The sequence below is a fragment of the Copidosoma floridanum genome, unplaced genomic scaffold (genome assembly GCF_036245765.1).
Source record: "Copidosoma floridanum isolate Cflo_tuat_1 unplaced genomic scaffold, Cflo_Japanese_pri ptg000008l, whole genome shotgun sequence".
Classification (NCBI taxonomy): domain Eukaryota; kingdom Metazoa; phylum Arthropoda; class Insecta; order Hymenoptera; family Encyrtidae; genus Copidosoma; species Copidosoma floridanum.
The window spans coordinates 461,209-474,724 of NW_028321885.1; the positions used below are offsets into that span (position 1 = coordinate 461,209).

At 34.4% G+C, this 13,516-nt stretch overlaps 1 protein-coding gene across 2 annotated transcripts in view; it reads right to left on the reverse strand.

Moving 5' to 3' along the window:
* Positions 1 to 3,376: 3,376 nt before the first annotated feature.
* LOC106642049 (tetraspanin-33) overlaps positions 3,377 to 13,516 on the reverse strand; it is a 96,822-nt gene continuing 86,682 nt past the window's right edge. The window contains exons 4-6 of one of the 2 annotated variants that reach the window (XM_089589203.1): positions 4,623 to 4,796; positions 4,403 to 4,534; positions 3,377 to 4,306 (exon numbers count right to left, since the gene is read on the reverse strand). In XM_089589203.1, coding sequence (XP_089445329.1) covers positions 4,070 to 4,306; positions 4,403 to 4,534; positions 4,623 to 4,796 — 543 coding nt within the window. In that variant the 3' untranslated portion in view covers positions 3,377 to 4,069. The remainder of the gene's footprint in view (positions 4,307 to 4,402; positions 4,535 to 4,622; positions 4,797 to 13,516) is intronic. The other variant, XM_014356683.2, reaches the window with a different exon arrangement.

Below are 13,516 nucleotides of genomic sequence, written 5' to 3' on the forward strand. Positions count from 1 at the left end.
ATTCTATTTCTAACAATAATTAGTGAAGAAGTCAACTATTTTAGGTGGTCCAAAATAGGCTCAATGACTGCTGAAGCGGAGCTTTATCAATTTAATATTGCAGAATCGCCCACATATGGCATTTCACAAAACTGCAATGTTTTAAACGCCTTAACTTAGATTTTTTATACTGAACATTTAGAATTTATGGATCTTTTTTTTTTTAAGTTATGTGAGGTTCAAATTAGTTAGAAACTTTTTGGTCCGACTCTACGATCATTTTTTTAAAACCTACGTTTATACACATGCAACTTTTTTAAAAATTTCAAAACAGCGTTACCTTTTTTTCGGTTGTGGAGCCCTAAGTTGGAATTTTCCAACGAAATTTGGTTGTCACACATGCTCTCCAAATTTCTTTATGCACTCAGATCCTCTAATTGATAATTGTAATCTCTTTGAAATAAGGGGCGTTACAATAATGACCGCTTATTTTACCAAGAAAAATGCTCTTTATTTGTGATGACACTACAAATAGCCACATTCAAAGTAGGGGCTGAAAATAAAATTGACAGTGTGCTGGTACACTTTAGAATACGAAATGTTCAATTTCCAGTTTCTAAAAAAATTTATCACTTATTCAAATAAAATCATATGTGCTCACAGTTCGAAGGGTCTAAAGTAGGCTTCACAAATAAAAATTCCCGTACTATTAAAAAAATTTTTTTCAATATTGTTTGAACTAAAAAAAAAAAGGTTCTCGACACCTCAAAATAAAAAAAATCAACGTTTAGGCACCAGAAACCGTAAAGAATGAAATTTTTAAATGCTTCACGTTACGCTAATGACATTTTGGCCTATTTTTTCAATCGCAGGGGCACGAAAAAAAGTTTTTTTTTTACTTGATTTTCAATAAGTATTAAAAAAATTGGTTTAAGCCGTTAAAACAATGTTCCGACTCAAAATAATTTCATCCGTCGTTTTCAAAGATAGGTTTCATAGAATATCGTAGTTTTTATGAAATGACCCATATAAGAATAAAAAAATTATTATTATACAACTATAAACGACTTACATATTACTACACCATTTCACGGTGAGACTTTTTTAAAATTATTTTATTACAACTGTAATCCCTTCAAGTATAAAATTTTTCTCACGCTTTTGCGGAGCTATATAGTTTTTTATAATGCTATCAACAATGTAAGTTTTCTGTTTTTGTAAACAATTGATTTAACCAAACGAATAATCATAAAAAGAAAATATTTGAACGAAAATGAAAAAAATGTATACAACGAACGTTGTGCAATTGATTGGAACCATATGTGTAGCGTTACCTGAACTTATAATAAGATAACTTTTTTGTCAAGCTAGTTCTTCGACAATGATCAATAAAATTTATCACTTTTACTCTGTATCATTTGAAAATCATATATCAACAATTTAACGCATTGCATAATAAATCTGTCGTTTCTTTTAATATTATAATTTTGTACGTCGACTATTTACTAGTGGTGATAAAATAATTTTTTGCAATAGTGTGCGGAAAATAGGTGTTTTCCGCACACTTATTGCGAAAAAACTTGTACGCAACTCGTGCCGGACGATTTCCCGCACTCGTGTGATGGACTCGCACTCATGGCCGGTGACGGTAACTCGTGCTGTGCGATCACACTCGTAGTACGCACTCGTGTGCTTAACTGGCACTCGTTCCCGTCAACTCCGGCCACTCGTGCGAGTCAATCACGACTCGTGCGGGAAATCGTCTTTTCCGCACTTGTTACATAAATAACTATTTAAAAAAGTCTCACCGCAAAGTGGCGCAGGAACAGTATAAGTCGTTGGCAGTTGATTATTTATAATTTACTTATTCTTATAATGTATACTACTTATAGTATAGAATATTTTTAAATTGTGAATTATAAAAAACTTAACCATAACGGCTCGGAGTAAACAGTTAAGTATTTTTTTTGTATCAAATCGTGAACAAAGAAAGTCCATTATAATAATTAAACGTAAATAAAAATTAATCAAATTATTTAAAAAACACATGTATACAAAAAAAATTTTCCTCATAGTGTCTTCTACCTAGTATTAAATAGTCAAATTTGTCGCATGGGCAAAAGATCTGCTCCAGTTAGCCAAAAGCGACTACATCTCCGTTTAGTATTAGAATTGTATACAAACAGTATGGTAGAGTTAGTTTTACGGCCCATTAAATTCTGACTAGCTCGAAAAAATAGGGTAGTAGTTTTAATATGTTTTCATAAATTGGAACAGAATTTAACAAGTAGAAATGTCAGCAAAAGCCCCAAAAAAATGGCAAAATGGCCAAAACATGTTTTTCGCATCTAGAAGAAAACCGAAGAATTGTACATAAAAAAAATGTGCAGCCTTAAGATGAACAAAATGAGCCATGTTAAGTTCAGATCGGTTCAGTCGTTTTTTTGAAAATCGCTAAAAACTGCCATTTTAATCCATTTTTTCGAAATTCAATAACTTGCATTCTATACAATATTTAGAGCTAAAATCTTAACACAAGACATATTATATAGCCCTTATCCTACACACAAAATTTTAGCTTCATTGGTTCGAAACTTTTCGCGAACTGCAGCAAAAACCGAAAAAAGGTCCTTCCAAAAAATAGCCATAAAAAAGTTGTTAGCCAACATAGGTACCTTTTAAAGGTATTTCGCTTCGTCTATATTTACTCTACAAGTACCTAAAATGCCATTCATTTTTACTTATTAGAATTATATTAAAAATTGATTGCAAAAAAAGCACATTTCGTTTTGAACGCGCTAGAGGAAAAAATGCATGCCGAAATTGGGCGAGGCCTCTAGCGGCGGCTAGTCGAGCCACCGATTCCACTGACCGGGGAGCAAAAAGCCATTTTTTGCAACTAATTTGTAAGATACTTTTAATTCGTTAAAATGATTGGCACTGACAGAGTAAATATGGACGAAGCAAAATACGTTCGAAAAATGTACCTATGTTGGCTAACAACTTTTTTATGGCCATTTTTTGGAAGGACCTTTTTTCGGTTTTTGCTACGGTTCGCTAAAAGTTTCGAACCGATTAAGCTGAAATTTTGAGTGTATGATAAGGGCTATGATATATGTCTTGTGTAAAAATTTTAGCTCTAATTGTTGTATAGAATGCGAGTTATTGAATTTCGAAAAAATGGGTCAGAATGGCAGTTTTTTGCGATTTGCGAAAAAACGGCTGAACCGATCTGAACCCACTACGGCTCATTTTGTTCGTCTTAAAATTGCACATTTTTTTTATGTACAATTCTTTGGTTTTCTTCTAGACGCGAAAAACATGTTTTGGCCGTTTTTGCCTTTTTTTGGGGGGCTCTTGCTGACAATTCAACTTGTTAAAATTTGTTTCAATCTGTTATAATACATTGAAACTACTACCCTATTTTATTTTCAAGCTAGTCAGAATTTTGGAGATATTGTTATGATTTTTAGCTAATTCTACCACACTAAGACTATTAGAGTGGGCGGAGCCTGCTTCATCGAGGAGAAAGTGAAATCGTTGTGCGTTTGCGCGAGAAATCTTGGTTGACAGCATCAGGGCATCACATAATAATTTTATAGTAGTTGTTACTACCGTTTTTATTAATTTGCATCAACTTTCTAATCGATATAAAAAATACTCCGAAAGTCTAGTTTCAATAAGTATTGAATAGAAATACTAGAAGTGTCATAAAAATTGGCTCATGCCAATTTCATATTTCATTACATTTATAAATCAAGTACAATAAAATTGGTTTGTAAAAACAAGTACGAAGATAGTTAGTGTGTCGATCGTAATATTCGTTGACGAAATATTTTCATTTTTTATTAATTGGTGATTATTTAATCTGTCGCGAAATATGCTGATAAAAATGATTTTTAAAGTAGAGAATAAGTCTTATTAGTGACAGAATACAAAAAATGTATAGTGACATAGCAAAGAGCACGAGTAGGATCATTCTTGCATTTACACTAGCCTCAATTTCTTGATTGTGTAAACTTCGATTGCTGGCCACCTGTCTGCTATTGGAAGATGAAATTCGATAGCGATAGGAAGCCTGAGGTCAAGCTCAAGAATGCCATCTAGATTTTTGCAACTCTATCTGACCTTCTAAGGTTTTGGCTAGATAAATGACAAACAGTTGGCTCAAGGCGATTCCTAATGCAATTCCAGCAACTGTGTATAAATTACGCTCAGCCCAAGCTCTGATAATTTCTATACAACCACTCGTCCAAACTTTCTTACTGGCTTCTGATACGGGAGTTTTTTGCACCTCATTTCCACACATTTTATTGACCAGTCCACTCTAGAATGTTTCATATTATTAAAAATGTAAATTATTTTAGGGCTTATGATGTTTACATGATTAGACTTATCGATGCGTATAATTATGGTTACTAACTGCAATATTAGTAGCATTGATGCAACAGGAAAATGGAACACCACAACCTTCACTGCTAGGACTGGAACAGTTAAAATATTCATTTTTACCCCAATCTAAGTATCCTACTTGACTTAAGCCACAGCATTTGAACTAGAATGAATGAAAGAAACACAATTTATTAACTTTAATTAAGAAATTAATGAAAAAAAGGAATTATAACTGTAAGAATAAAAATTACCTCTTTTTGACCAAAGTCAATAAAGTTTTGCAAATCTGGATCTTCGCGATAGGTTTGAATTATCTTATCAGTAAAAGATTCTTCCAAAAGAGATTGCAGTGAATGAGGAAACACAAAGCCCACAACCGCCACACCCATCTCCAAAAGAAAGAAAATTAACAGGCACATTGAATACTGTAAAAAAATATAAATGTTAGGTTAATTTACATATTTTATCTTACTGATACATATTATGTATATTATATAGTTGAAATAAATAAAGAAGTAGTAAATATGCTACAGAACTTCAGTTAAAAGTATGTGCAAGACTGAGAATTTTCATTGAAAATGACCAAGTTTAATCCTATTTTCTGTTGCCTGCTACTATATATTTTTTTAACTTTGAAATGATGTGGGAAAAAGTTGTTTTTATTAAAATATAAGGTGCATTTAAGTTGAACAAAATGGGAGTTACGGTATAAAAACGTACGGCTCAGATCAGAGGTATGTGTATTTGACAGCAGGGTTATTATTTTATTTAATACACAAACGTATCCCACAGAGACAATTCTCTCGTTTTTGTGAAATTTTAAAATCATACTGAAACTGTTAATGATGATCACATGTTAATAATGATCATCACGACTTAAAATTCTTATTTTCATCTAATTTATTTTATTATATTACATTCACCATTTCTGTATTAAAAATTTTATAGTATATTTACAATCAGCAATCCTAAAGATTCTTATACGAATAAAATTAATTTATAAACTATCTAACAGTATTAATGAGAAAAATTCCACGAGTTTGAGGTTAGGAACATATTGCCGATTCGATTCATCATACACAATTGACGAGTGTTTATGTAATAACTCAGCAAGCATCATTTAGCTTTTAGAATTTCTTAGTTTACCATAAAGCACTTATTTATACAATTTGTTTGTATGTATTGTAACTTGGGGGAAGCCGAGAACCGACTCTAGGAGGCAGGCGCTACAGTAGATGGCCGAAAGGCTTGATTTCGTCGTCATGAACTCTAGAAGTTCAGCAATGTTCAGGCGTCTTGACGGACCAGGGTACGATCATTAACCTTACATTGGCGTCGTCACAAATGGTGGCACTGGTACTGGCAGGTTCTGTAGGACTATACGGCTAGTTAATACCAGTATATTACCTGCGTGGTACACGAGGGACATGGTGTGGGGTAACCACAAATAATTCGAAGGCATGCTACCGGGTGGAACGTGGCGAAGCACAATCAAGATTCGTTAGGGAATGCCATGGTGAGCGTGCCTCCTCCTGTTGATCTGAATAAGTTTACAAATGAAGCAAAGGTCAAGGCTCTTATGAGCGGCTCCATGAGATGTGTCACAGATTGGTGTGATGCGTGTATGTCGAAAGGATTCGCAAAAGTCATGAGTACGCGGAAGTGGCTGTTGCCGCGTACAGGAAAGCAAAGAAAACCTTAGTGAGGGCGATCAAGGTGAGTGAGAGCCGATGCTGGCACGAACTCATAGCTGAGCTGAACAGGGACACGTGGGACTTGGGCTACCAGATCGCGCTTGAAAGACTGCGCGGCTCAGACCCAATGGCGCCGACGGAGTGTTTCTTCTTAATGAGGGTGTTGTTATCTTGCCTCTTTTCGCAGCATCCTGAGAGGAAGTGCGGGGACATAAGTGTACGCCAAATTCATCTCTTTAGCCTTGATAAACTGATGACATCAGTTATAGGTAGAGGTCAGTGTTCTCGGAGACGCCGAGTTGCAGGGCCCTTGGTCTGGACGAGGTATCGTCCGAAGTTTTAAAGCTAATAGCTGCGGAGAAGCCACATCTTTTTCTGGACATGTTAAATGTGAGCCTGCACGTTAGACTGTTCAGTATGCACTGGAAGATCCAAAGACTCGTCCTTTTGGACAAGGGCTTTCACGGTTAATACTGAACATTGGGGGTCCACGAGAAGCCAAAATACGGCTCCTTGCGTCGGTTTTCAACTTAATACTATTATATGGTGTGGAGGTATGGGCAGATGCGCTAGCAAAACAGGACGTCTGAGAGCGCCTCACTTCAGTACAGCGCATCGGATCCCTTAGGATTGATTAAACGATGACGACGTGGCAATAGGAATGAGCCCAGGCTGGTGAGGATAGGTAGACGCACTGGGTAATACTGAACCTGCAACCATGGGAGGAGAGGGGACACGGAGAGGTTAATTACTACCGTACGCATATCCTCTCTGGGCATGGACAGTTTAATATTTATTTCTATCGCATGGCGGTAATAGCATTACCCAGATGCGCTTACTGCCCAGCATTAGATGATACCGTTGAAAATACGTGTTTTGAGTGCGAGAGATGGCATCGTGAGTGCTAGCAGCTGAAAAAGAGACTCAGATCGACATCCACTCCCGAAAACATTATTTTTAAGATGCTTCGCTCCAAAGAGGGGTGAAGAGCTGTAGATGGCTACATCGAGTCTATTGTCTGTCGTAAAAAAAAGGAACTAACCACCGCACAGAGTGTGGGGTCACCAAGTAGGCCATCTGAGGTGACAAGGTTTTGAGGGTAGCTAAAATTTAATGCAGACCCAGGCTGCACCAACAATTAGTACATTAACTTATCAGCTAGGGAAAGCATTAAGCATATAGTGGCATTTGCAAAAAGTGCAGCCTACAAAGAAGCGCTAGACAACGGGTGCCGGGTTATAATTACGAATGATAATTATGTGAAACATATAAAGTAAAATATATAGAAGAGATAAGTGTGGATATCCTTATTTAAGATTGCTCTTTGAGCTAACGGAAGACAGTCATTTTATATTTTCTTAATATAAAGTTAGTGTACTTGAACTCATTTAAGATATCATAAATAACAGTCAACCTATATAGTTTATCTGAAAAATTGTACTACAACGTCTGACAGCAGACTTGACTTTACAGATATCTGATTAAAAACTTACATTTGTGATTATTTATTTAGGCTTAATAGAATCATGTACCTCAAAAACTTTTAATCTATGTCCAGTGAGTGATCGCCCCGTTTGCGATAAGTTTAGGCCCGATTCTCCGTGGAATAAATCCTTCTACTTTTTAAATTACTCATTTACAGTCTTAAGTAGTTGCATAAACCAAGTTTGTCAATTACAGATAATGATGATCATAAACATTTTAGGGTTACATTGATATTTTTTTTTTTATTTTATCAAATAAAATGTCATATAAATTTATGAATAATAAGTGTACAACATTGCTTGTAAGCTCAAATTTTCTAATCAAAGCCTTAAAACTAACTAAGTACTTGTTAGAATCCTCAATAAGTCATATTAAAACTTTCTTTAAACAAGGCGAGCAAATAAATTCTTATATCTAGACTAAGTGATAGATTAAATGAAAAAAGCACCATTCGTAGTTAGAGAGTTCCAGAAAAAGTTATCATAGTTTTATAAGACTGCTCAGTTAACTAAAGATTCTGAAAAGTCACCAAAAAAGATTTTTTCAACATCCCTGCGGTAAAATCATGTTACAGCTCCTATTTCGAAGTAGAAATAAGCTCATTAATAACCTACAAAACATGCTCACAACTCTGAGCGTGTTACATCCGAACTTCTATAAGTGACGGGCGGAGCTCGTAGATTCGTTGGACAAACAAATAAATTTAATTTTTGTTCGTCAGGAACCAGCCATCGGCCCAAAGGCCTTATTTGCTTTTACTTACAGTATGCTTTTCTTTCCAATCGTTTACTCGACGTTGTGGTGTTAGGTTTCACCGAGCAATATGTATGGAGTGGTGTACGCCAAGCTGGTGTTGACCTACTGTTTGAGTTTATGTCTTATGTCATACGGTAGTAGCGTATCTTATTTGTTTTTTTTATCTAACGTCCTCGTAAATGTCTTTGTCATACGTTGTCTATTTAATTTTTCCTCGATATTCAATTTATTTATCAAGGTAAGAATTGTGTCAATGAATTAGAATATTGAATCTTGAAATGTTTTATATAATTTAGATATTGGGATATTTTTGATTTAAGAAAGTTATTTATTTAACAACCAAGTTATGTCTTATCTGATGATTTAATAAATTTAGAAAAACCGGAAATAGTTGTTTTTACAAATAGTATAAATAATAAAGTTTCAGATTCGCATTTACAATGTTTATACAATTTATAGTTTTTCTTGACTTAACTTACTTGTATGATCGTTGGTAAGCCGCTGCTTGCGTGCACGCAGTCACAAAATCCTACAAGATTGACCGCAACAATGATCCTAATCCTATACAAGAGGACTCGTAGCGACGACAATAATTAGGCTGCTGCTTTAAACGTCGGAACCCAAGTCGACGGTCCTTTCTTTCTTGTTCCTCCTTGATTTACTTTTTAGGTGAATTTACAGTGGCCTGGTTTGCTCGAGCTTTTCTTACACAGCTTAGTCATCGAACTAAGTCTTGCATTTGCTTGAAATACACGCTTCCAACACGTAGCTTAATCACCGAACTAAGTCTTACATCCTCTTAAAAGACGCAAAAGAACTCACTCTCCAACCTTTATAGTTACTTTGGAGCACTTGATGAAAGAGAAATGGCGAATATTGTTAAGTGCGAGGAGTTTTTATATTCTCGTATGTAAGGAGAACACGCCAGGTTGGGGATCCGAACGACCAGAGCTTAACCTAATTACTCTTGATTTTCACCAGCACAGTTGAGGTGCAATAAAGATACAGTAATTGATAATTATAACTGTTGATCTCTCAGATTTTATATTAAGTACAAGTTGCTGTCGAAATTGTGTATATTTCTTGGGTACATTCGCAGTAAAGAATGTTGAAATTGTTGATTAATCACATTATTTGGTGTACTTGTACGAATTGATTTTGTAAGATGAGCGTTTTATAACATTGTTTGAGGTTGCATGCATAGTTAGTGTGTGGAGAGAGAGCCCACATCGGTCCACCCATCACTGCTTAGGCGAACAACTTGTTATGTATCTATTGCTTATGTGCCACGAGCACTAAATTCGGGATGCAAAATTCGCAAGGTCTCTATCTATTGTAGGTCACACATTCGAGGTCACGCTATAATGGTTCTCGACTTCCCTATTAGTGTGTGTGCGCACGCACGCATACATGTTTTTGTTGTTTGCTGTTTATACGCTGTAAATTATTTAATAAATTTTTTATTTTTAACTTATTTGTATACATATCTCGTTTTTACTTGCGCTGCTACCTCCATTATATTTTTTTTCACCCCATATGAAAGCTTATTTTTACGCTGTATGTTTTCTTAATTATTTCATTTTGTTATTCATATTTTGAGGCACTTTCTTTTTAACGTATGTATACTGTTACTATGATAAAAAGAAATTTTTTTGCGTTGATTTGTTACGGTTGAATTTGAGTTTTTACTTAATTTTTTTTTTATTTTTTATGACGTCCTCTTTCTTCTTTATCGTATTATGTTATCGCTCCGGACTACTGTTACTGCTTTCTGAATATTGTTCAAGATGGTCGAGTCTTAGTGGTGAACTAAACCAATTGTCTTTTGTTTTTTTTATTAAACCTGCTCACCCAGCAGAACTATTGCTTCTTGTTGATTAGTTAACGTTTCCTACACTGGAAAGTCTTGAAACACTATGTTAATATGTCTCAGGTTACTCTTCTATATACAGAAAAATATAAGGGAGAGCAGGGCTGCAAAGAGTGGCACCTTTATAAGATTAATGTTCATGCATTTTTAAAATAAGAATTTTATAGAAATTTAATGAAAAAGGCCTTTACTATTATCCTCTGAGTTTTTAATGTCATAAAATAATGTTTTCTATTTATTTTATAATTTTTAAATGTAGTGTACTGAAAAAAGGTTTCCTTCATTTTTCAATGGCTTGAAGTAGGTCTAAAGTATTATATTTTGTAAACAAAAATAAGTCAATTTGGTAGCTTAGGTCCTTAACTTTCTCGTCCAACGATTTTTTTCATATTAAAGTTTATATAAGTACCACAATAAACAATATAAAATTGTATTAGAATAGGGCAGGCGTGGTACCTCAGGTAGGGCAGGCGTAGCACGGTGAAAAGCCATAAGGCTCGTAAGTCGGCTGCGTGGATCGTCTGCTGATTTTATACCCAATCTTATCAGTATGTAAACAATACAAGATGCTTTGAGTGCTGACTTGCAATTTTTAGTGATTTACGTAGTTGATTACACTTGGTAAATTCTATCAAGTATGTCTATAAAAATTATAAAATGTTGATAGATGACAGTTTTATAATATATGTGTATACATATGTATATACATAAATATATATGTACACACACATACATATATATACACATATACTAAATACATTGCGTAATTATATTTGTTTATTCGAAAAAATTAAAAAAAAGTATGTGAACTTTATTCTGTGTAATAGTCCACTAACAGAAAAAAATACAAAGGTGACTAATCTAAAAATTTTCAATTATTTTAATTTGTTAAAAATAACATTAGTTTTATCATGAAAATACTTACAACTAAACTATACAACTATACACTTAGCGCTTTATAACCACCGTGCTATGCGTACTATACTATATGCCATCTTGTGCCCTCCGTAGGGGTAAGTGGAGCAGATTTTAAACTTATTTTGAGCAATTTTTTGCCGTTGACAATGAACAAAACAAAAATTTTTTTTTTGTCTACTAATTTTAAAAAATTGCTTTCATTCATTTCTATTTTTTAAAAGTTGCATATTTATAGTCTCTGAATGCAATTTGCAACTAAAGTTAGGGTGCCATACCTGCCCTCCCTCCCTCCCGTACTTAAATCATTAAGTATTGTTAGAACTCTCTACTTTAGAAATCTAAATGGCCCTGCTGCCATCTGAAGGTCACGCTCGCTATACTACGCGTCTCATTACTTGTTATATTTAAATTATTGTTAATAGTATTTTGCTTTATGTTTCTTGATTGCCTATGAATGATCGCCTAAATTATGCTACCATGCAATCAGTTGTTTATTTTCTTCTCATCTGCTACTGGGTTTTAATAATAAATGCTTTTTTAATTTTGTCTGTATGAGTAACTCTTATTTTGCTTCCATGTTTTAGTTTGATGTTGTTATTTTTATAACTAATCACTGTCATTCCGTACGGATGGCTGCTCGAAAGCATATAATATTTCCCTTCCAAGTAAAGTCTTGTCTTTAACTTTTTATCATAATACTTAGATCAGTACTTTGCCAGCAGTTGATTCATGACTGTAATTGTTCTCAGCCACATCATTGTTTTATTAATTCTTCTAATTAAATACTCGTCATGTGTTTGTTCAGGCATTTTTTTCATGGAGCTTGACTAAGTTCTATGGAGATAACCAGTCTCGTAACTAAGTGCGTCATGTTGTACGCGAACGTCCATATTCCCAGATTCTTACTCCAATGGTCACTCTCCTTTCTGTACACCTTTATACATTATTTTAAAGTGTGGTGAACTCGTTGTACTGCGCCATTACTCTGTAGGAGAAAGGCTGTAGTGTCTATTTTTTATATTATAAAAAACCTCGCGAATTCTTCCAATAACTTATTTTCAGAATGTGCGACTTCATCGGAGGACATTCTTTCTGGTGCACCAAAGTATACTATTACTCTGTCCAAAATTTCCTTTGCTGTTCCCAAAGCCATCACTCTTTTTACTAGTACGAGGATTATATGTTTTTTAAGCTAATTTGGAATTAAAAATAGGCGGCTGTTGTTATATACTGACGGTTTGTTTATAGGACACAAATCAATTCATATTCTATCGAACGGTTTACTTGGGCTATCTGTTAAAATAAGCACTGATTTTGTTTTTAATCTCACTATCTTCTTCGAATGGAATGAATCACAACCCAACACAAACTGAGGCACATCCAGTCATATTTTCCTCCAGTTACAATCCCTGGAAATTTTATTGTAATTATGATGTATGCCTCTGTGGCCATCCACAGATGACTAGTAATATTTTTTTAGTACACTGAAGTACTGTGCCATTGGTGGGACTACTTAATTATTTAAGCATAAGGCTGTCAATATTTTAATGTGTGTATACATTTTTTCGAGCTGCTTTGCATAATAATCCTACTGTGCTGCACTAAATATTGCTAGGTTCCGTATTACACCCACTGGCTATTTTGCTAAATAAAATAAGCTGTTATAGTAATAGTATATACTTTTAGTATCCACCTTCAATCCTACACTGTCAATGTGTTCTTTCATTTAAAATTACATTACTGACACTTTTCTTGCCTTCAACAGAGTAAAATCTCCAATATTTTTATTTTTTCTGTTCATCGCTGCTGGATGGTTAGTTGCGTCCTGCATGCTTTATACGTACTAAGGCCTGGCATAGTTATTTTAACATTATCATAATCCATACTTTCAGCACTATAATCTGATTCCAAATTATTATTTAGTAGTTCCTTGCTTAAACCAACAGACTTGACTCATCCATTGGTTCCGGAGAGGGTGACGTTGGATTATTCCATTTCTCTAGAATTTGTTTTTTTTCTTATTCAAAATCTGATTCATCGATCGTCTTGTAATTGGTATTATTCTGTTGCATCATTTTCTTGTTGATCCATTATTTTCTGCTTAGTATTTGAAGATATATATTTCCTTTCTTGTATTTAAGGTCACCCTTTTTGCTTCTTGAGCTTTCTCACTGTCTTTACCACTTGTATTTTCAGGAAATTTATTATTTAGCTCATAGCGATTTTTTCCTTTTTCGAAGAACACTTAATAGCGTTCTAATTTATATAGTATGTGTTCAAACTCTACCCCCCCCCCATGTAATGTTGACACATCGAGGGACCATCTCTGTATATTGAGTGCCCTCAGATATTCTTTTTGAGTTTCTGAGAAAACACAAATAAACACTCTTTATACACTGACTCGTAGTCTTCACTTAAAATT